The sequence below is a fragment of the Ambystoma mexicanum genome, chromosome 5p (assembly GCF_040938575.1).
Source record: "Ambystoma mexicanum isolate Mex_15411 chromosome 5p, UKY_AmexF1_1, whole genome shotgun sequence".
Taxonomy (NCBI): Eukaryota; Metazoa; Chordata; class Amphibia; order Caudata; family Ambystomatidae; genus Ambystoma; species Ambystoma mexicanum.
Genome location: NC_090930.1, coordinates 786,972,105 through 786,997,001, shown reverse-complemented (window position 1 = coordinate 786,997,001; position 24,897 = coordinate 786,972,105). Strand labels below are relative to the sequence as shown.

The 24,897-nt window shown below is 48.5% G+C and overlaps 1 protein-coding gene across 3 annotated transcripts in view; it reads left to right on the top strand.

The window, feature by feature from the left end:
• Window positions 1-24,897, top strand: part of LRRFIP2 (LRR binding FLII interacting protein 2) — a 1,092,194-nt gene that overhangs the window by 821,978 nt on the left and 245,319 nt on the right. For 2 of the 3 annotated variants that reach the window (XM_069613205.1, XM_069613204.1), the window contains one exon: window positions 793-885. The exons of the other annotated variant lie outside the window; for it this stretch is intronic. In XM_069613205.1, the coding sequence (XP_069469306.1) occupies window positions 793-885 (93 nt within the window). The remainder of the gene's footprint in view (window positions 1-792; window positions 886-24,897) is intronic. 3 annotated transcript variants of the gene reach the window in all.

The following is a 24,897-nucleotide window of genomic DNA, read 5'->3' as shown; positions in this document are numbered from 1 at the left end:
TAGTACTTTTGATGCATTGTTCTTTGTGCTCAAGTGATGACCATCGAGGAATATTATGCAGTGCATACTACATTATTTCTGAATTTTTTTTAAAGCCACCTTGCTCCCCCAGAGTTCCCATACAGGTATCCAGTAATATGGTTGCCGGAAAAGGGCCGTTTTTACATAAACGCAGCAAAAAGGCTGTGGTGTGACCCGGTAAGTGTTTACATTATACCACACAAGGGAAGCGGGGGTGTCCCCTGCTCTCTTTGTGCGGTATAATGGGTCCAGGGGTTGCGGGATGTCCCCTACATCCAATACATGGATTGCAAGGGCCACACCACAGCCTTTTTGCCACGATTTTTTTTTTAAACTGCCATTTTCGCGGCGACTTTATTATATGGAACCCCTTTACTCTAGCCACGCCTTATATGTCCAATCAACCACAACAAATAACCTAGCTTCAGAAGTGCTGCTAAACCTGTAAGTGACCTCCATCATCAGTGTAGTGAAGCTACCTTCTTAACATTGTCTGGGCAACGATGTTAATGACACAGGAAGCTGATTCATAAACATGTTTTGTTATATTCATGATTAACATTCATTTGGCATGCATTATACAATTATTATTTGGCTTTTTTAGATAACGGATGCATGCAATGGGTTGACTTGATTGGGATACTATGACGGGAAGAAAAAAGCCGTTATTTATTGAGCAATCTGTCCTTTGTGTTCCTTTTGCTACTGTACTTTCTTTACACTTTCGTTTTACTTTTACTCTGTTTCTTTTTCTTCCTATGTCTGCTCCAGGCGAATCAAAGCATGCAGCAGAAACTTGAATCGGTTACTCGGGAGGTTTTTGACCTCCAGGAAACAGTTAATTGGAAAGATAAAAAAATTGGGGTATGAGGAATAATAGGGCACTGTTTATGATTAGGCAGATGCGTGGCTATTTAGCAATAGACTGATAAACTAAATGTAATGTGTATATTGCCTCTTGTACGCAAGCTAGATTTGTAATATTTGGCTCAGGTTCAAATATCTGGCTTCGTAACACAAGGTGTAAATGTAAAGTACATTTTTTTTTTGGGATACATGATTTGGGAATGTGTATCTACAAAACCCTTTCTACATTTCATCTTGTGGGATCACAGGTCTGTTTTGACTGGACTTCCCACATTTGCCATGGGCATGATTTCAATTTAACCATGTGGCACAGATGAGTGATAATAATCCCATCATGCAGCACATAATCTGTTTCCTTCTCCACCTACTGTTATTTCTACAGGCTTTTCAAATGCGAACAGGCTATCTCTGCTTACCATACAGAAGTAAGCAGGTGCCTTAAATTTGTAGTTTTGTACGGTACGTTATCAGTCTATTCCTAAATAAATATTGAAGCATGGAAGAATGATCGAGTTGCCTTGTTTTTCAGCAAACCACACACAAGTGTCAGTCATAATTTAAATGCATGCAGCCATTGCATTTATTTTTGAGTAAACTTGTCGGTACTAATATTGAGCTGTTTGTGGTGTTGTAGAGAAATATTAGCAAGGTATTTTCTGAATAGCTCACAATTTTTGCTTGCATCACATACTCAGTGTTGATATGCTTTCGATACACAAATAATTTAACAAAATATTAAAATAGAATTGAAACACTTGTATACTATATTCAAACAGCGTAGCTTCTTGGAACCATTTTCTTTGATTTTGTGTTCATCTATCAAATCAAACATATATATTTGAAAATCTACTGCTCTTCTGTGCTATGCAATTCAGATGACAGCATAAATAGTCTACCATTCCGGGTTCTTATTTGCGGTGACACAATCAACGGCTTGTTTGATTCACAAAAGAGCATAGATGAAAGCGATTACACACAAAATCTTACCGTTTGGATCTTATTTTGAAAGGCAGTGCACTTAAGTGTCCTTTGGTCTGACATGCACAGCCTAGAAGCATATTTTGTAACCCAAGAAACTACATCCTGATCAGTATGGAATTCATCATGAAAATGTATTGCAACTTGATTATAGAATATCTGAACAAGTCCTCCATCTCAACAAGCAGCAATGGTGCCACATACCCCGAGATGAGATAAGCATATACTGGCTGCTAATGGTTCTGTATGTGGCGATCTGTTATGCCCTCTCAAGACATGCAATGAGAGAACACTCCACTGTGTCGTGAAGTAAATCTAACATGGGGGAGGCTCCATAAAATGATATCTTTGTTAAATGCAAATTTGTAGTCACTGTTGACCCGGTGGAACTCTTTAAAATGCCCATGGACATTTTATTACTATGTAAACACTCTACTATACATTATATTATGCTGTGTCTCTGATGACTAGAATTTGCCATCCTTGTCTGTTTTTCCAAAACCTTTTAATCACAAATTTAAAATTCAAACCTCTCAATGTATTGGTTAGAATTAAACAGTAAAATCTTGCTCTCTCTCGCTCGCTCTTTTCTTTCGCTTTCTCTTTCTCTCTTTTTCTCTTTCTTTTTCTCTCTTTCTCTTTCTCTTTTTCTCTTTTTCTCTTTTTCTCTTTTTCTCTTTTTCTCTTTTTCTCTTTTTCTCTTTTTCTCTTTTTCTCTTTTTCTCTTTTTCTCTTTTTCTCTTTTTCTCTTTTTCTCTTTTTCTCTTTTTCTCTTTTTCTCTTTTTCTCTTTCTCTCTTTCTCTCTTTCTCTCTCTCTTTCTCTTCTCTCGCTTCTCTCGCTTCTCTCCCCCCCCCCCCAAGACACAGCATTATACAGAGACAGCAATGATGAGTCTTGTCAATCTTCAATTTACATCAAGGCAATTCAATCAGATGAAGATCTTCTCTTTTCAGACAGAACAGACTAAGGAAATAATCATTTTCATATTCTAAAAAGGGGTTCCATACCTGCATAAAAAAATCTATTTGTTCACCGAATAATAACAGTATGTTTTTTATTATAGCTGAATTTTGGTTCATCCAAATATGTTATCCAGGGAATGTTGCTCTTTTCCTAGTATGATAGTGTTACTGGCTTAGTATCCAAGAGCATGTAGGAAAGGAGGCAGGTTAACCCTCGCCCTTTGGGGCAGACCGCTTTACCCTCCATGCCCAAGATGTAATAAAGTGGGTTAAATGGAATATCTACTCTAAATAGCTCCTTAATTCTAGATCAGTTATCAAACCAGAAGGACTGTAAAGCAGGGCTTTCTCCTAAGATATGGAGTAAGGTATCATTTGGAACACAGTTCCTCCAAAACAGATCAGCTATATTAGTGTCCGCTGCATGGAATTTGTCCGGCGTGCAATAACACTTTGTCAGTATTTTTGCATGGGTTTCTGCATTTTTTCTGCTGGTCTTAAAAAAGAAAATTCTGCAGACCCTTCTATATTCTAGTTTTCATCCTCCAATCCTGTAAAGATTTTTTCTACCCTTTCCAATCTCTTCTTGTCCAATGTCCCCCTCACCATTAATCAGAATAGCAAATAACTTGGAGGTAGTAGCCATCTGGAATATATTTTCCCATGGTATAATGATTTTGGATATTAACTCTCTACCTGTGGAATAAAATACCACAGGGGTACTTGGTAGTATATAAATCTATCCGCCTCTGATAAAACATAATCCCTCTTGCAATTCTCAACTGACTTGACAAATCCTCTGGCAAAGCGATCGCAAGTCTTAGCACATCCCTTACCTGCGCAGTCTAGCTACTCTGAATCATGTCTTCCCGGCTTGAAGTCACATTGGCGATGATGAGCATTATAGGGTGATGTAAAGGTAACTTGACCCAGAGTCTTCCAATCCAATACCAAGCCTCCATAGTTGATTTATGATAAAATGATGTGATTGCCCGCAGAGCTCAAATTTCTGACTACCAAGGCTGCGTATAAATATATCTGCGTCCTATTGATTGCTCCATGTATGACTATTTCTTCCCCAAGTACACTTGGAACCATTTGATTATTGGTTTAATTTGGGTTGCCAAATAATAGAAAAGCAGTCTTGGAATGGCTAAGCACCCCTTAGTCCTAGAAACATACAGAGTGTCAGACTTTTGAGGCTTGTGCAGCCCACATAAACCTAAGTAACATACTTTCCCATTCCTTAATTGACTCTTTGGATCAGGGAATCGGTATACCTTGGTATTGATCAACCTAGAGAGCAAATTTATTTTTGAATGAGTGTGGAGGCATATACTTACATTCTAGAGGTGCCAGACGTGTCGGATGTGAATTCAACGCCTAAATATTGGATTTTATCCATCGCCATTGTAAATGGATAACTGCTTCAATCTCACTCTTTTTGGGTGAGATATTGATACTACACATTTCTGACTTTGACGCATTACTTTTAAATCCTGAAACCACTCCAAAAGTTGTAATTCTTCTTCTAAATATGCCAAAGAAGAGTATAGATTGTTAATGGACACAATGCTATTATCGGCAAACGGGTTGATTTTAAGTAATCACTTCAAATGTAATAGCAATGGCGTTTAAGGTTGCATTATTAATGCAAACGGGATGGGAGGGCCAAATTACTTGCCTGTCAGGCAGGTTCCTCTATGCAGTTGAAAAGCACCTGTGGGATCGCCATTGACTAAAACCCTAGAGGAGTAGCTAAAATCTTATTCACCATGAAAGGGCCAAAGCTAAATTTAGAAAGTACCACCTTCAGAAACGTCCAGTCCACCCTTTTCAAACACTTTTTCTGGCCGCTAAAGCAAGAAGCAAAGACTGGACTATGGATTTATTATCCTTATCCACCAAATGAAGGAATGGGTGGATATTATCTGCTGTCCCTCTACCCAAATTAAATCCTTATTGATCTGGATCAACTAATGTGAGCATAGGGGATTCCAGACAATTGGCAAGAATTTAACATCTAGGTTTAATAAGGCATGGTCTTATATACGGTGCTCATAACTTGGGCTATTTACCTATTTTTGGGAGGATTGTTATTTGGGCCTCTGTCAGTCAGGAAGAGCCCCTCCCTCACTAATTGAATTAAATAACCTAACCATAAGAACGGCCAGTGTAATGATTAAGGGTCTTGTAGAAAGAAGCAGTTAATCCATTCGATCTGTGGGCCTTGTTTCCGACATCTTAATTGGCTATAGAACCTCTCTGGGCTCTGTAGGTGCTTCCAAACGTTCTTTATTCACCAGGGCCAACTTATGCAGATTTACAAGATTTAGGAGGAGCATTCTGTAACCTTTTTTTTTTTACTCCATTTTTCTCCCTTCTTCAAACCATTCCTGTTGACTATTGTGCATATATAGGCTTTACCAACTCTAGCTCTCAGTAAAGAAGGCAATCTGGTCTCTGTGATGTACTTTCAGCCTTCCATACCCTTAACATGTGCAATTGATTCCTAACCCCAGCTAAGTATCTGTTACCCTGCTGTGGTTAGCATTCTGTTCCCTTTCCTTTAGCTTCTCCAATGGCTGATTTGCTGTCATCTGTCGAGCAGGCTTCATGGAGGCTTAGGGTGACACCAAGTCCCAGAGGTCCCCATTGACTTATCCCATGTACTATTTTGTTAGGCATTCCTTAATTGTTCTCTTAAGTTCTTCAGAACAGAAGAACTTAAGGGAACAGACCGATTTAGATGGCATGTAGACTGGGTTTTCCGCTGACCTAGGCTGTAATATAAGACTGACTATACCCATACTATGATCCGATACGGTCATAGTTTCATTGTCTAGTCTATTGAGCAGTCCGGCCCGTCACCTAGAAACACATAGCTAATCAATTCTAGAATAAGACTTCTGTACATGTAAGAAGTGGGTAAAGTCCTTCATCGGAGAATGCAATGAACTCCACATGTCCACTAAATTAAGATCCATTATTTTCTCTTTCAATCTATCTGAGGTCTGTCATTCTATCCATTGTGTGATACATATCTGAATTCAGATCTCACTCAACAAATCCCTCTAGTATTTTGAGAAAATCTAAAATAAATGACTTCTGCTGAGTTTGGAACATAAAAAGATGCTAACCTATAAGGATCCTCTCTTGGGTCACCCCAGACCTTCACATTTCCTCTACCAGAATCATTTGTTGTTCCCATATAACAAACTTAAAGCATCAGGATCACACCTGCTTCGTTGTTTTTCAGCATGGAATGAAGTTGTACCGGAGAGTGTTTCTGCCGGTCTTGATCTCCCTTCCTCAAATGTTTCTTGTAGGGTACCTACTTTAATCTGAAACCTTCTTTAAATATTTCCATCCTCTCATTCGAAGTATTGAGTCCCCTCACATTTAATGAGCCAATAGTTTCAAACATCCTCAAACTTTAAAGCGTGTCATTTCTCTGTTTTGCCCCGAGTCTCGCCCCTTCATTTTCCCTGTAACCTTGCACCTCTGTCTAGTGTCCCTCGCCCACCGTACAAACTTCATTTTTATATCTACCAATACTGTCTTACCCCGACCTCCACTAACCTTCCTGAGAAGATACATCAACCAATACTCCGAAGTTCAACACTCGGCTAGGTCTTGATTTGTTTGGTATTTTACCCAGGAATTCTATATGGCTCATTTTGCAGGCCTCCCTCAGTATTGCTTCCTTAATTTGAAAATCGTGTAGCTTTGCCGTTTTTACTCGGCCGAGGATCCCTTTCAAGCATCATCGAACCCACCCTTTATACTCAGTCTATTTTGACATGTGTCTCGAGGTTCCTGCTATAATTTCTTAAAGTTCCCAAATGCAGTTTTGAACGTTGCCTGCTTCAGCATCTTCCTTCTGAAATCTCGCATGTAGATTTGCTCTAGTTGCCCTGGTTGTTTAAATCGTTGCATTTAAGCTGTAGGGCTTCCGTTCTGCCCAGTCTCAAAGACCTCTGAGCTATTCTTCCAGCTTGGGAATCCTAATCTCCATTACAATGTCTGCCTTATTGCATTTGGTGTTCACTAATATTCTTTCTCCTTCCTCTGATCTCCTATTGCTGCTGACCTTTCAGAGTGTAAAGCTGCTATTTCTGTTCTAAAGGTTTCCTTGATGTCTACCTTCTGCGCTTGCAATGAACTTGGGAGACGTTTTGTGGTCGGGGGATTCCTGGCGTGTTTGAAGACATAAAGAATGCCTGCATGCTTTCCTTCGTGCTTTAGATATAATTTACTGGAATTCTGCCTTTTCATAGTGGCTTCTCTAGAGCTTTTACCTACTTACAACTTCCTTTTCGCCAAAGTGGCTTCTTCCATCAGATATTTATAGATGATTACACCAATGATCCCAGCTCTGACCACAAATATTTTCTTATTTGCGATGTCCACTCCTATAAAAATCTAATAAGGTTAAGGTAAGTTAATGTATATTTGTAAACCGCCTGTACACAATGCAAGTGGTTCAAAGCGCTCAAGGAGGGAGGGAACAAGGGTGGAAAAAAGTCATTCAGAGCCCTTGAATTTCTGAACGACACAAGTCTGCACAGGCAGAGTAAGTGCATATAATAAAATTAACAGTGTAGATAACAGTAAATGGGTCTGACGACGAGTCTGCAGTTTTTCCAAGTGCATTGAGGTGCAACCATACAAGGAGGGGAGACAGGGCAGACAGATGTACCATCTTCAAGGCATTGTACGTTTAGATCGTGTAAGTGCAAAGACGGTACAGGGTAGGAGGGACAAGTGCAGGGAATGGGTGTGGGGGTAATCCAAGTGCGCCCACTTAGTCAAGAAACTGGGTAAGTGCTGAGAGGTGGTATTCTCATGGGTCATTGACCAAGTGCAGTAGCAATGCAGCAAGTGCAGACCCAGAGACAAGTACAAGAGGGCTGGCAGGGGTGCAAGGGACCTGTAAGACTCAAAGGTACACCGGGCGGCCAGTCGGCAAGCTGTGTGGAAAAGGAGGGTCAAGGGGATAGGGTGGATAGAGAGGTTAGCAGGGTAGAGTGAGAAAGAAGGAAGAGAAGAGGACTGTCCTAAGGAGTTTCCGGCACTTAAGGAGATCAGGCTCAAGATGGAGGGCGGCAGGGAGGTTATTCCAGAGGGAGGCCCCTGCTGAGGATATAGATCTCCCTCCAAATCTCTTCTTGAAGAATCGGCTCACTCGCTGAAGGTTGGAGGTAGATGAGCGGATGGCTCGGGAGGGATAGAATTTGAGTAGGCATTGTTGCATATGGGTAGGTCCCAGGCCCCAGAAAGCCTTGTGGATAATGCAGTGTCTTGAACTTTATGCTTGCGCCACGCAGAGCCAGTGGAGGGATTTCATCGCCGGAGAGATGCAGTCCCTGGGCTTGAGGTCAAGGGTAAGTCTTGCGGTTCTGTATGAGTTGCAGAGGGCGCAAAGCTGAGGCAGGGAGGTTGAGAAAGGGGCTGTTTCAGTAGTCCAGCCTAGAGCGAATGGTGTCAAATTTCTTCCTTTAGGCGCCATTCTCTGTAGTTACTTCCACTCCTACTGATGTTTACGCACACTCCAGAATAAAGACAACCCGCTAGTGAAATAGGCCAGGAGATAGCGTTGGAAGAATAACCAGATTTATTCATACAGAATACAAAAAAACAGCAAAGGACTCTGCTGTTCGAGAGCGCTCTAACTAATATTGCAAACAATGGCTTATAAACTCAAAATACATGACAGTATATGGTACAATTCGGGGCCACGGATTGGAGGCACCCTACACATGAGCTTGATGCCAAGCAGTAATCGACTGGTTCTTCCCAGTCGGTCTGGATCCACGTGGGTCAGCTGAGCTCATCCTCGCGGTGAAGGTCGGGGCACGCATAAAATACATTATTCCTATCTAAACTAAACAAGCTAACACTGACTATTCACTCATTGTGGCAGGCACCTGTGCGGCAAGGGAAATGATGCCTGGGAGGATAAAATAGTCGTGCTGACCCCACATTCAGAACTTCATTGATACTGCAGTTCCCGAACTCAAGGTCTCCCCCTCCCCCCCCCCGGTCTTTGATCTTTAATTTATCCCTCTTGGTACCTCGTGTTACAAAGGATGTGTGTTGCTGCTAGGAAGAAATAAAGTTGCGCATGCTTAGATCTTTTTGTGGACACGTTATGGGGGTTAGAACCTGGGGGGGGTCTCTTGCTCATCAAGAATGCAAAGGTGTGGGGGGTCAAGTCAGTGATGTGAGGCTGGCTCCGGCCTGGCTGGGTGGGGGATAGAGACCTAATGGCAGTTTAGTGGGGATGAATGGACGCAGCGTGGAGCCTGGTGTTGTCTCACGCTCTTGCAGGTCGCATTCCTTTTAGAAGATACCAAATATTCACAACACTGGAGGGATGAAGTGAAATGGACTTCAGTGGAAACAGGGCTTGTGCATAGTCGGTGTGCTCGCACAGGGACGGTGTTACGCTCACCTGGCTCCCACAGAGGCGTCGATCTGAACTGGACAGCTGCGGTCTCCACCAATGTGACACGTAGGGCCGAGATGACGGACTGGACTGGCCCACCTAGCTTCGTTTGCTTGGCCCATAGGAATATTCTTCTGCAAATGGAGAAAGGGAATTAACCACCCGTGGAGTTGAGTGTAAATCCCCCCCTCCCACCCCCTCTGTTCCCCCCACAGATCACCTTTGATGCCCCCCCCCTTATAGTCTCACCTGATGGTTTGAAAAGATGAGCTCTCCATCCTGCATTGAGTGCAGGGGCGCGTTGATAACCAGTTGCTTCACTGGCTCGAAGGAATTGTTGAGTTCCAGAACAATATTGACTCAGAAAAAGTATGTAGTTCGTAAGAGTTCAAATGCCTGACTTTCACTCTTGTCCGATTCCTTGCAGGTTGCAGCTTGACCCTAGTGAAGAGTTCCTCGTGGCAACCGGTAATATTCTGGCAAGGATTTGTATTTTCCAACACAGTTCGATAAAATAATGTCAATATGTAACTTGTTGCTTTCTCCCTTATTCAGGCGCTGAGAGAAAGTATGAAGTCTCAGGGAATAATACCTCCGGTGGTAAAATCAGGTAAGTCTATTGTGGTGAGGAGGGTTCCCCTTGATAGTCCCTTTGTTTCACCTTGCTGTCCTTTTGTTTCCCCCTTAGGGGCTGGGGTTCGGCGAAGATGCAGTGGAAGCTGCGCCGACCCGTGAAGAGGAATATACCCCCGGTGGTAAAATCAGGTAAGACTATGGGGGGTAACTAATATTCCTCTGTGTATTCCCTTGGCTCATCTTGCTGTTCTTGTCTTCTCCTAGGTGCCGGAATGCGGCGGGAACATGCAGGAGGATGCGGTGGAATGTGAAGATGCTGCAAAGGCCTGCGAGTTCAGCGCGGCACTGCAGCAGGTGAGGAGGCGCGCATAAAATAACTTCTCCAGCATGGGGTCTGGCATGGATTCACATGCTCATGAATATTCCCCGTCGTCAGGCTGGGAATCCTCGGTAAAGAAAAAACCAGTATCAGTTTCGTTTCTGATCTGTCTTTCGTAGTAATAACCAATCACTGGTCTCTGCGTCATACTGACCACAGCCAATGACTGCCCTCTACCTAAGCACCGCCTCTGGCAGCCATCTTCAGATTTTTACCGCACGTTCATGTGTTGGGATCCTCGTGCTATTGCTCTCGAGCGTTAGTGCTTTTTTTTCGCGCTTTTTCACAAAAAAACTTCGATTCTTTCGGTCAAAAGAGCCTCAAGCTCCACCGATCCTACATCCGATCAACGGGGACCCGTGTCGGATTCATCTGTGCCCCTCAAGGGTGAAGATTTCGTCGAGCTACGCTTCGGAGGACTCCAGAAGCTTCTCAGGCCCGGTCTCGGAGATGGCCCAGGAGAAGGGAAGCTCGACGCCCGGAAAGCTGTTCAGGGTCTGCCCTGGATGCCAGCTGCAGAACGTCTTCAAGGAGGACGAACACTCTTTCTGCCTTTACTGCCTTCATGAGGACAAGACGCATGTGGAGAAGGACTGTGCGTTTTGCGGCAACATGTCGGAACGGACCATGAAGGACCGCCATCAACGTCTCGCCAACTGGCTGGAGGGTAAGAGCCCGTCTGGCGAGAAGAAAAAGAAATCCGAGCGGTCTTCTAAGACCTTTGAGGGCGCCCCGGCGACGGGGGCCCAACATAAGGCCAAGCACCGCGAGTCCGCTGGCACCGGGAGCGCCGAACGGTCGGGCTCTACGGGCGCCAGGCAGGGCGCACCCTCCCCGGCACCATCAACCACGAGCCAACGCTCTGGGTCGGGTAAGAGGAAGGCCGAGCACCCGGCGAAGCTCCTGGAGAGGCCCCGGTCGAGCTCTAAGGCAGAGGAGGAGCGTGGCAGTGCCCCCTCCCTCAAGGATAAGGCGGTGAGCGCACCTAAGGTGGTGAAGGCCTTGATCCATCCGACCAAGCCCTCTATCGAAACGGTCGCGGCGGCCCTGGCTCAGCCTGTGGTGGCTACACCAGTGGTGGCGACCTCAGGGCCCAGAATCTCCCTGCCTCCTCGGAGGGAGTCTTCCTTTGTGCCCATCGATAGGACCCCCGTGAAACCCTCCGTGGGGAAGAAGGGGGGGCAGGGCGTCGTCGTAGATTCGGCCTCAACCTCAGAAGAGGAGCTGATCGAGGTCTTAAGCCACAGCCTAGGCGTGGAAGAAGGCCAGCCCGTCGGAATGGACCCCGACGCAGGTGACGACGACATCGTCGAGGATACCGACGGGGCCCCTGCTCGCCCGTCGGATTCCCCTCTGCCAGCGCCGCAAGACAACTCGGCGGCCATTTTGTTGGCCATACAGTCCTTATGCTCCGAGATAAGGACGAGGCTACCGTTGCCGACGGAGGAACCTCTCCCGTCGGGGGATCCAGAACCGGGACCTTCTGGTGTTCCCCCTACCAAGAAAAGAAGGATCCATCCACCACCTCCTTTTCAACCGTCGCGCCCCGTCCAGCCCTCCTCCCCGTCCACCCGAGGGGATGATACGGGGACTGACACGGCAGCGACGGGTACGGACGACGAGGCATACGACGAGGATTTTCCGTCGTCGCCTCCCACCAGGGCTTCTCCGCCCGACGAGATCGGATCTTTCCACTCCATGATCTCCAGGGCGTCCGAGCTTTTCCAACTCTGCCCTGAGGAGAAGAAAAAGGAAGGCTTCCTTTATCAGCGGCGCGAGGCCAAGAGGAAGACGGTCCTCGCAGTGCCTCTGTTGGACGACATTTGGGATGAGGGCCTTTCCCTCCTCAAGAACCCTTCCACGACGCCAGCTAGAAGAGAGCGGTACGAGAAAAAGTACCGGGTCCCGGACACGGCCCCCCTATGCCTCCGGGCGCAGCCTACCCCGGACTCCGTCGTCTCCGCGGCAGCCAGGAAGAAAGCGGGGGGGGGGGTGCGGCCTCCACATCGACTTCCCCGCCGGACGGCGAGGGAAAGAAATTGGATGCTATGGGACGTAGAGTCATCTCGTCGGCAGCGACGACGATTAAAGCGGCCAACGCCTTGGCTATCGTGGCCCGCTACGACAGGGAGCTCTGGTACAAGATAGCTCCCCTGCTGGATTTTCTGCCAGACGACAAGAGGGCGGAGGCCCTTGAGATCCTGCAGGAAGGTGAGGTGGCGTCGGACCACGCCATCACCGTGGCGACGGACATCACCGACACTGGGTTCCGCCAGCTGGGCAACGGCGTTTGCCTTCGACGTCGTGGATGGCTCAAAGCTACGGACTTTCGGCAGGACGTCCAGACCAGAGTCCTGGACATGCCCTTCGACAGGAACAACCTTTTTGGGAAGACAGTGGACGATTCCCTTCAGGCCATCAAGGCGGATACTGAGACGGCCAGGGCCCTTGGAGTCCTGCAGCAACGACGAACGCCCTTTCGGAGCGGCGGAGGCAAGGGCGCCTCCAAAGGTTCCGGCGGCGGTTTCGCTTCCTACCGTCAAGCGGCCCGCTCGTCGTCGCAAGAGGCCTACAGAGGACGAGGCAAGTCTAGCGGACCCCGCCGTCGTCGCCAAGGAGGTCAAGGCGGCAAGGCCGCGTCCAAGCAGGATTGAACCGGCCGTGGGGTCGGGCCCCCACCGAAGCACCCTGGTGGGAGGCCGGCTGGCGGGCTTCGTCAGCGTGTGGGAGTCCATCTCCACCGACCGTTGGGTGCTGGACGCCCTGTCCCGGGGCCACGCGCTCGAGTTTCTAAGAAGGTGCCCGCGCGTCCCCCCCGTGGCCAGGAAAGAACTTCACGTCCCTCAACTTCTCCTGGAGGTAAAGGCGATGCTCAGAAAGGGCGCCATCGAACTCGTCCCAAAGAGGCTTCGGGGCTCCGGAGTCTACTCGCGATACTTCCTCGTGAAGAAGAAGACGGGAGGATGGCGCCCCATCCTAGACCTGCGACGTCTGAACAAGTTCATCAAGGCGCAGAAGTTCCGGATGGTCACCCTCCAGCACGTCCTGGGTCAGCTGGAGGAAGGAGACTTCCTATCGTCGTTGGATTTGGAGGATGCCTACTTCCACATTCCCATCCTAAAGGGGCACCGAAAATTCCTCAGATTCGTGGTCCAAGGGCGTCATTACCAGTTCAAAGCCCTTCCCTTCGGACTACGGTCGGCACCCAGGGTATTCACCAAGTGCCTCGCACCGGTGGCGGCGCAGCTGCGCCGCGAGGGGATTCACGTCTACCCCTACCTGGACGACTGGCTCATCCGCGCCAAGACGAGGGAGCTCGCCGTGGTCCACACGGCAAGGACCGTCCAACTCCTCACGGATCTGGGATTCTCCGTGAACTACGCCAAATCCCACCTGGTGCCCGCGCAAGTCGCACTGTTTCTGGGAGCGAGGCTCGACACAGTGTCCCTTCTGGCCTCCCCGTCGGAGGAGAGGACCAGGACCATCTTGGGCAAGGTGCAACGGATGTTGGTGGCCGACGCGGCCAAGGTGAGGTCCATCAAGTCCCTCCTCGGGATGATGTCTTCCTGCATCTACCTCATTCCCATGTGCAGGCTCCGGATGCGCCCGTTGCAAGAATTCCTGGATGCGCGCTGGATCCAGACGACGGGCAGCTTCGAGGAAAGGATCAAGCTCGACGAGAGTTTCCGACGAGCGATACGGTGGTGGGGCACCCGCGCGCATCTGACGGCGGGCATGGACTTCCAGACCCCAGCCCACCAGGAGACTGTGACCACGGATGCCTCCCTGGAAGGGTGGGGAGCGCACACCGAAAATCTGCACGCAAGGGGACTCTGGCTCCCGACGGAGAAGTCCCTGCATATCAACGTCCTGGAGCTCCGTGCAGTGTTTTGGGCCCTCAGGTCCTTCCTTCCGTCCCTCAAGGGCAAGGTGGTGAGGATCTTCACCGACAACACCACCACCATGTTTTACATCAGGAAACAGGGCGGAACCAGGTCCCCAGCGCTGTCCAAGGAGGCGCAGGACCTGTGGCATTGGGCCGTCGCCCAAGGGATTTTTCTGGTGCCGTTTCATCTGGCAGGGATAAAAAACACCGTCGCCGACTCACTCAGCAGGGAGCTGCGCTTGTGCCACGAGTGGGAACTACGGCAGGATCTGGTGGATCGCCTCTTCCGACGGTGGGGCACACCCCAGATCGACCTGTTCGCGACGGCGACGAACACCAAGTGCCGGAGGTTCGCCAGCAGGTTTCCCCAGACGAGGAGCATGGGCGATGCTTTCTCGTTCCCCTGGGAGGGCCTGTTCCTCTACGCGTTCCCTCCCTTGCCTCTGCTAATCCGGCTCGTCAACCAGCTCAAGAGGTCACGGTGCAGGATGATCCTCGTCGCACCTGCGTGGCCGAGGCAGATATGGTTCCCGGACCTTCTGGACTTGTCAGCGTCCCCGCCGATCAAGCTGCCGGCGGACGCGGATCTACTCTCCAGGGAAGGAGGCGCCATCCTCCACCACGACCCGAAGTCGCTGAACTTGCAGGCCTGGCTCCTGCAGCGCTAGAGTTTGGAGGATACGACATACCGGCCGATTGCAGAGAGGTTCTTGCAAAGGCCAGGGCGTCCTCGACTCTTAAATGCTACGGACACAAATGGAAGAGGTTCTCTGTCTGGTGCCACGCACAGAAGATTAACCCTCTACGGATTACGGCTCCCCAAGTACTGCCGTACCTGCTGACGCTGGCCAAAGCTGGTCTGGCACACGCGTCCATCAAGATTCATCTTGCTGCGATCTCCCGATACACCAGAACCACGGGGCGGACGTCCTTGTGGTCTCATCGTCTGGTGAAAGAGTTCATGAAGGGACTGTTCAGATCGTTCCCGCCGGTGAAGGCTCCGGCCCCGGCGTGGGAGCTCAACGTGGTGCTGACCAAGCTCATGGGACCTCCGTTCGAGCCTCTGCACTCGGCCCCGTTGAAGTTTCTATCGTGGAAAACAGCTTTTCTTGTGGCCATCACCTCCGCACGACGAGTGGGAGAGATCCAGGCCCTTTCCTGCAAGGCCCCGTACTTGACTTTCCACGACACGAGGGTAGTGCTCAGGACGCACCCCTCCTTCATGCCCAAGGTACCGTCGGAATTCCATCTCAACGAACCCTTGGTGTTACCTGTGTTCTTCCCGTCGCCTTCATCGCCGGCTGAGAGGACTTTGCACTCGCTGGATGTAGCTAGAGCGCTGAAGTTCTACGTGGACCGCACGAAGGGTTTTCGGAAGACGTCACAACTCTTTGTGAACTTTGGACCTGTCAATCAGGGGAAGGCTCTCTCGAAGGCTTCCATCTCCAGATGGCTCTCCGGCTGTATCATGTGCTGTCACCGGTTGGCAAACCGACCGCTGCCTGGCCGTCCGAGAGCCCATTCCACCAGAGCGATCGCAGCTACCACGGCGTTCCTATCTGGTGTGCCCCTGCTGGACATATGCAGGGCTGCTACGTGGAGGTCGACGCACACCTTCACGAAATTCTACTGCGTCGACCGGGATTCCAGGGAGGAGTCCAGGGTCGGCCAAGCAGTGCTGCGCAACCTGTTCGCCTGAGGTGAGCCTGGTGAGGAGGTAAGATGCTTAATGTTGAGTTGATGTGATGCTTAATGTTGAGCCTTTGCCACCTCCCGTGGTTGTGCATGTGTGTACTGCTATGTATTCTTTATTCATGAGCATGTGAATCCATGCCAGACCCCATGCTGGAGAAGGAACAAGTTACTTACCTGTAACTGTTGTTCTCCAGCATGGGTCTGGCATGGATTCACATGCGAACCCTCCCGCCTACCCCTCTGCGGCTCTTCACTTGGTCATACTGCCACTTCACGTGCTTCCAAATCTGAAGATGGCTGCCAGAGGCGGTGCTTAGGTAGAGGGCAGTCATTGGCTGTGGTCAGTATGACGCAGAGACCAGTGATTGGTTATTACTACGAAAGACAGATCAGAAACGAAACTGATACTGGTTTTTTCTTTACCGAGGATTCCCAGCCTGACGACGGGGAATATTCATGAGCATGTGAATCCATGCCAGACCCATGCTGGAGAACAACAGTTACAGGTAAGTAACTTGTTCCTTCTTTCTTCCAGCTCGAAGGCCCAATGGCTTGGGAATTCAGCTAAGGATCAAAGGTATTGCTCTTGTTCTAACCTTTTCTCCTTCTTTCTCCCTTTTTTCTAGGAGCTCCAAACTCGAGGCGGGCGTGACAAAAGACTGGATGCAGACTTGCAGGCACAGTGAGCGTTACGCTGCTGGTTGCAGAGTAACACGAAGCGTGTGCTGCTCTTCGGGCGTGGTTTAAATAGCCTCCAAAGTAGTCCCAGGTAAGTATTCCTCCCCAGCCCCGCCCGAGTAAAAAATAGTCCCTAGGTAAAATAGTCCCTTGCAAGCCTCATTTGGCTTGGAGCTCTTGCAGCATGGTCTGCATCAGGTAAGTTCTACTCTGAGCCATAGGCGCCAGGACCGCACCCAAACAGCCCCTAGCAGGGATTTTTGGGCTTGCTCAAAATAACTTGATGCCTGCTTCCAGGGTTGCTAGACCTGGTCTGGGCCCCCGGGGGTAGGCATCATGACAGACGGGGCCTTATGGACCAGGGGTCCGAACAGCGTGGTCTGCAGCATTATCCCTTCTGGGCCTAATACAAAATGGAGTCGCGGGCTATGAGTTTTTCTAGTGTCATGCATCTACTTTTAGGTGCTGCAAGACCTCTACATGCGGCCTAGTAATGCGAATTGCTCCCTCCTTGTATGTTATGTTGCCTCAAATTGGGTTTGCCTTATTTGGAAGCGTCTAGGGTGGGTGGGATAGGCTCATTTCCTTTGAACACTATATTTGTGTATTTGCAGACCCACCAGAATACCAATGATTCATGTAATTGGGGCCCAGTTCTCCCTTCACCAGACCTCTGATCCTAATTGTTCTGACTGGGAGGTGCCTGTTTTGAATAGACTTCATTGGCACAAAGGGGAGCCACAGATGTGCTGCCAAAATTCAATAGAATTTCTAGTACATTTTCTATTCTGGCAATGCAACAATGTTTCGGCCGTCCTGTGGTGGTCAAAATACTGGGGAGCGTGCGCCATGTGCTTACACAAACATCCAGGAAGCAGCTGCAGTTATTGCTAGGTGAGCGGATTCTTGCGTTTCCCCTGTGGCCTTGAATGCTTGTCATTTATTTTTATTTATGATGCCTTCTGTACTTAACACATATGCTTCTGTGACCTGACGAGGAAACCACAAGGCAGTATAATAGAGTAGGGTGTATCTCTGCTGCTCCGCTTCTTTGCAGGTCTACCAACCTGTTCCGCAGTTATCCTACAACTGTGGGTCTGGCCCCCCTTTAATCAGGTTTCGAGACCACTATTCTACAATGTTACCATGAATACAGAGTATAGCTAAAATACTGTGATTTCAGCAGCCCAAGCAGCACTGGACCGTCCATAGTTGACAAAACGATCAAAATGCTGTGGTTTTGCCTGACCTCCTCATGGGATTCTGGATGGCTCAATGCTGCTTGCCCACAAGGGTGGGGATGCTGTTTTAAAGACCTACATGTGAGCAGTGACCAGGTGTGGACAGCTGTGATCCTTAGTGCAGCTCTAACTATTTTGTGTTCCTGTATTCTGTATACCTCCTAATCGTTGCTTGCTATGCTTGCAGTTCGTAGTATATTTGGTATTTTCATCACTACCCCCAGAAGTGAAGAAAATTAGAAATTGCACAAGATCACTATCATGGAAGAAAGCACTTTCAGATAAATAAAGGTGGGTAGCGTAGACCTAATGAAGATACTTTAAAGAGGGAAAAACCGGGTGAGAGGACTCAAAAGAGTAACGAAGCGGTTAAAAAGGTGGCATATAAAGCATATTTGTTTGCTTTACACACAGATTGACATGGATTAGAAGACTACATAGGAGTCCTTCCCTGTGCATACAGGCCACCCCCACAGACCGAATCGAGTAACTTTATCCTTTGTTTGCTCAAGGGTCTGTTTTTAGGATCCACACAGATAAACAGCACTAATAGCTATCTCTGTTTGTTTTTATTGACAGCTCAAGAAGTGCAAGAAATTAAAGAATAATTCACAGAAAGAAAAAGGATACATAGATAGTACCCTTAAATAGACTAGTGACCTACAGATTGAAATCTCCTGAAGAATGTTCACTATATATAGACCATGAACAGAAACATGTTGAGTGCAACGCTTTGTATCTAAACATTGGTATAAAAAGAATGTCTATTAGGACACAAGGGCAAATTCAAAAACCTGTAAGGGAGTTTGAAACTAATATCTATCCCATTAGAAGAACCACTCACGGATGAAAACTGTCACTATTCATGTAATTGTTTTAATATATTTTATGAACTGTCACTCTTTATTTATACTGTTTTGATGAGGTTGAATACAGTTTTAAATGCTATTTCTTAACTTTAATTAAAAAATGTTTTTTAATAAAAGAACTGTAATTACTAAGTATAGCAATTATTGAACTTTCATTTCTTCCCTACCTCACTGCTTTAAAACTAAATGTATACCCCCGGATAAAGGTAGGGACAGCACGTTTATAATTAAATTGGTGCTCTTCCGGATTCCCCCTCCTATATTCACAGTACATCACTACTATATGCCCTAAAAGTCCAAAGCTGCACCATCAATTGTATTGAGCTGCTCAATGGCTGCAGTCATCTGCAGGCGGGAATGCTAAAGTCTCGGCTTAACCATTCCCCAGTCTCAAAAGTGCATTTAGACCGATTAGGGTGATACATTTTCAGGCTATGCTGCTCAAATTGTACATTGTCTGTCTTCCTTCCTGCGCTTGGTGTGTGCTTTCTCTTGGCTGCCCACTCATGAACAGTTTAAGTATATCCCTTTGCCATTAAAATATGCCTCTCATGAAAAGAGCATACTGGTGCCAGTGTTGAAGGATTGTCTATTACTTTTTTTCTCATTCTGAATATAGTTTCTTCATGTATATATTTATCAGCCACCAATCCATCTCATACTTAACGGGTCTCAAATAACTGGTGGAACACTAGTAGGCTCTGGGACATTTAATTTCAGTTGCGTTTCACTGCATTTTTCACGATTTTTTTATGAGCAAGCGCCCCATGCTCCTCCCCATCCTCACTACTACCCTAAAATTCAATAATATATGTACCCTAAGCCACTTCCCCTCTTAAAACATGCAGCGAAAAAATTAGGTGACTTTCACTACAGCAGTGAAATGGCTGCAACAAGATAGGCAGGTACCCACGCTCATGTATCTTTCCCTCAGGGTTCCATCCTTATCAGCTTCATGACATTGCGCTCTCCTCATTCACCCACAAGCAGGATACAGTGCTAATGTTCCATGTTTTGGATAACTTCAGATGAACATATTTTAGACCACTGACTGGAACGATAGTAATCTACTATGTTGTCTGACATATTTTCGCATGTAGGTTTGTAGAGTGGGCAGGGGGGAGGGGGAGGTTAGGATTTATGATCTGAAATAAATCTGAAATTCTATCTTTTCAATGCAAGAACCAGCAAAGATCCCCAACCACAGGGTGACACCTACTTTCTTTTAGGCCACTGCATTAATATATAATACTGCAGATGTAATAACATCTATGGAAAAACTAGCCTTCAGGACATTACTTCAAACTGGGCAAATCCACCTTCCCCCAGGAGGAACATTTTACTCACTGGGATGCTTGGTGTAGCTGCCGTTTTGCTTAGGAAAATACATCCAACGCACCCAACAACATGAAAATAGGAAATAACAGATATGCCGGTCTTAAGCTAGGTCATCGCTTCATTGTCTTCACCCCATGCCATTTCTGCTATTGTTTGTGTGAGCCGCAGACCAGGTCTTAAAGTAAAAACAAATGCTTATTGGTGCAAATACGAGTGAAAGTATGAATGACTAAATAACATCAATATTAATAATTGTCTGTTTGATTGCTACTAGCAAAAGTAATTTTGCATATCTATAAAAGTAGGGTGGATGAATTTGACAAGTTAAACATTATCACTGAATCCCATTTTAAATGATAAGCTTATTTTACACCTTTAAGACAATGTGTTCACACGGATCCTCAAAGCAACTTTTACTTCTGATGGCTTCATTTATATAGCTTATTTCTCTGGTTACTTCACGAGGCTTGGCATACATTCTCATAACTTTGCTTGCTATAGATCTAACATTACATGCACATTCAGGTAAATGCAGCATCAACATTTTACACAATAGGACTTGGTTTAAAAAATACACATGTAGGGCATGTGCAATCTTCGTTGTCACTCCCTTGAAATCTAAACCGGAATGGGTCCAAACTTAAAATTTCATATTGTGTGATGAGGTTTTTTTTTCTCCTTCTCCTGGTTTTAGGTTTATGGACCATATTTATTTGTAGTCCCCATATTGCCCCATCACCGTATTTTGTTTCTGTAATCTATCCTTTGTATTGGGTAATCAAGGTGTCCCTAAAAGACACTTTTTGGTTTGGGATGTCCAGTCCATATTCAGGTTTTTTCTCTTCCTTTTTTGTGTTGATAGTACCAATACTTTACCGTTCTTTTTTTGTTTGTCTGCAAACATACTGTTGCGTGTCGGCTAGCGATCACGCAGGCTTGTAAGAACTCTGACCTCGTGGGGTCTGTCCTCGCCCTTTGATCAGCTCAGAGTGAAGTCTAGAGTTTTTCTATGCGACAGAAGAAGCGATCAGCCACTGGACTGATCAGAATACTCCTCCCCTCAAGTTCAGAATAGATATTGTGCTCTTGCTACAATTAGATTTATAATTTGTGTGCCCCAACGCTTGTCTCTTCCCTCATCACTGTCGCAGGAATTCAGAACCCCTTCAAAACCGATAATTTACTAACGGGTTCAGCAACACTTAAGTCTTGTGTCGTTCCTAATGCACACATAGGGATAGAGAGAGTGGCAGAACAGAAAGTCTTCAGAGATGCAAAATGAACGCAGTGCTGTTGATAAGCTTTTCACTGTACCAATATTTAGAAGAGTCGAGAACAACCACTGTTTTGTAAAATGTTTTATTTACCTTCATACTATTACGTCCTGTCCTCTTTCCTCCATACTGCATGGGTGTCCCTCGCGAGGGACGGGAGACTGAACCTTTTTCACCAGAAAAATCTTCTTGCCCTTTAAATTTAGAGGCGCACAGCATGCGGCCCTGGGAGCATGCGCTGCCCTGACTCCGCCCTCTGGCAGCACACACCAATCCCCTATTCCATGCGCGGATACTTCTGTCTTTTATGTCTTTTTTCCATTCAGGTACTCAGTCCTCAGGCTCCTCTCCGGCGCATGTCGACTTCTACAGGGTTCAGCAGGTGTCCATCCTGCAACGGGCTCTTCCCAACAAAAGACCCCCATGCCATCTGCCTACGGTGCCTTGGCACAGACCATGGCTGGCAAGCTTGTACCACGTGTGACGCGCTTTCCTCGAGGTCTCTGAAGAACAGACTAGCCAGGTGGAGGGAGCTGTTGCAGAGATCGCCTCCAAAGGACCTAAAGGACTTAGTCTATCATCGATCCAGGCCCAAGGTAGGGCTACTCTTTTCCAGTGCACCACCAAGGGAGACTCCTTCCCAAGGACTAGCCCGCGCAGGATTGACCGCTCAGGTCCTTTTACCGAGGCTGGATCAGCTACTGGCCGATAGGGCGGGGAATAAGGGGATCCTCCTGGTGACGGTGCTGAGTGACCGGTAGGTTCTTTTACCGGGTCTTCACCCAAGGGGCTATGCCCTAGTACCGGCATAATGTCCGAGGGGGCGCGTTTACGCAGTTCTACCGGCAAATCAGCCAAGGGTGAAACCCCTACCAGGTCTCGGCCTGAGGAACAGTGTAGGCCCCATGATCCACACTCAAGAGTCCTGGATGGGGTGGGGCCCAATGAGCTGAGCAACACGACAGACAAGTGGAAGGCAGCCCGACAAAATGGCAGCTGCGCCTGTAAATCCAGACATCTGGCCAACGCCCCCCCAAGGAAGGCAGGTGGAGGACTGTGTGTCAAGGTGGGACTTGTGCCAACCTAGTATGTGGCCTACCCTTCCTTTGCACATGGCAGGTTCCAGCTGCGTCCATACAGGCAGCGCACACCAGCTCCAGCAGCCACCCGCTACCCCGTCAGTACCCCCTACCACCAAACCAGCCTGCGAGGACAGGTTCTTTGAAAAGTTCCTTGGGCTCATGAAATCTCCACAGATGGGGGTCATCCTCAGGGACACTATTAGGAACTTGCTCCCTCCAATGGCTCTGGCGCCGCAGGCCCCAGTACAGGCCCCTTGGTCCCTGTTCAGCCTGCTCCGGCCCCCCAACCGATTGGGCAGGTGGTTCCATACCAGCCCCCGCTGCAGCCCCCAGCTCCGGTTCTCGCACCTCAGCCCACAGCTCCTAGCACCACCCCTCCGGTTCCGGACCCACAAGTGGACACAGATGAGGAGGAGGACCCCGACATGCCCTCGTCAGCCAAAGCCTTTCACGAACGTCTGGCAGGGCTGGCAGAGTACTTGGGCCTTCCTCAACCTGAGGTCGAGCAACCAGCAGAGGGGGGTCCACTCCTCTCAAAAGTCCTCACACTATGCCCCGTGGCCAGAACGGGTATCCCGAAGCAGAAGGACGTAATTGCTTTGGCCATGAAGTGTTGGCTCATGCCCCACTCAGCCGGTTAATAAACACCTGGACGACAAGTACAGGCAGGTGGAAAGGGGGGGGATACACTCTTGCTATTGGCCCATCCTCAGCCACACTCCGCAGTGATTGCTGTGGCATCGCTGTACTCCAAGCCTCAGCCGTCCTCAGCCACCTCCTCTGCGGCGTTGCTAGGCAAAGAGAAGATCTTGGGGGCGTACGGGAAGAAGCTGTATTCCAACACGTCCTTGCACCTGCGTCAAGCCAACGCGGGTGCCATGCTGGCAGCTGTTAACCAGTGGCTCTGGCGGGAAATTGCGGATTTCCTCCCGGAGCGTCCGGCGCAGAGCCAATCACGATTCAAGACTGGATTGGCAGAGGCGAAGATTGTGGCGCAGGACATCATGGAGTCCTCCATGACCCACATTGACACCACTGGCCGTGCCATCTGTTTTGCCACGGACATGACAAGAACGGCCTGGCTCCGTGCTATAAAATTCAACCCTGATGTCCAGAAACGCATACTAGATCTTCCGTTCGAAGGGGGTGACCTCTTCCACTCCACAATCAACGAGGAACTGGATAAAAAGAAAAACGGCCCTCAAACGGCCAAGACTTTAACCATTCTTACAAAGACCACGCCCAAACTGTACACCCAGTCACAGCAGCACTCTGAGAAGGGGCGTACGGAGGGTTCCGCAGCTTGCAAGAGCTGAGGTCCAGGCAGCCTCACCGTTCGCTGTCCCAGCATCGCTGCAAATAACAAAGGGTGTGTGGGGGGCAGTAAGGGCTTTTTACAGTCCCCCTCCTCCGCAACTGCCTCAGAGGGAAAGAAGGCATGACGCAGCCCTCTGGGTCCGCGTGTCTCCAGTGGAGGGCAGGCTTGCTCTTCTTGCACATTTCTGGCACCAGAATTTCACGCACCCGTGGATCCTTTCTATAGTCTCCACGGGTTACCGCCTCCCTATCCCAGCCTCTCCTCCATCCTCCCCTCTGCTCCCACAGGTTGGGACAGCAAATCTTTTGGAGGAGATCTGGTTGCTCGTCGAGAGGCAGGCAGTGGAGGAAGTCCCAGCCTCCCAGCGAGGCTTAGGCTTTTACTCCAGGATTTTCAGCATTCAGAAGAACCACCAGGACGGTCAGGCCTTTTCGGCAACCTACACCACAGGTCACCATCACCACAGACTCCTCTCTCTCGAGGGTTGGGGGACCACCCTGGACAACCACTGCGTCCATGGCATCTGGACCCGGCAGGAGCAGGAGTACCACATCAATTGGCTGGAATTGAAGGCCATCTGGCTGGCACTCAGGGCCTTCCTTCCGGTTATCAAGGGCAAGGTAGTCCTCATTCAGACAGACGACTCGACCAGCATGTTCAAGTCAACAAGCAGGGAGGTACCAGATCCCCTCCAATGTGCAGGCTGGCAGTCAGCATGTGGTAGTAGGCCCTGGAGAACATCTACCTCTGGCCGGTCCACCTGCCAGGGGAATCCATCCTGGAGGCAGACAAGCTAAGCAGACTGGGAGTGGACAACTAAGAGTGGCAGTTGGAACGACCTAGTGCGGCAGGAGATCTTTCAGGAATGGGGTCACCCTCGGGTAGACCTCTTTGCCTCCCGGGGAAACAAGAAGTGCCAACTGTTCACCTCCTGGCAGGGTCAGGGCCCGGGCTCCCTGGGCGATGCCTTTCAGATCAAGTGGGACGGAGTGACAGCATATGCATTTCCAACCACCCCCCTGATTCACAGGATGATGAGCAAGATCAAGGAGTCTCGCCTCCTCAGCATCATCCTAATAACTCCATGGTGGCCAGCCAGGCCATGGTTTACGGAGCTGCTCCACCTCAGAGGCCTCCCATTCCCCTGCTGACGGGCCCAGCACATCTTCTGGCGCAGCAGGGGGGGCAGGATCATCCACCCTGCACCCGAGAAATTAGCTTTCACAGCATGGTTCCTGAACAGGTCACACTAGGACAGCTGTGCCTCTCTCAGGCTAATC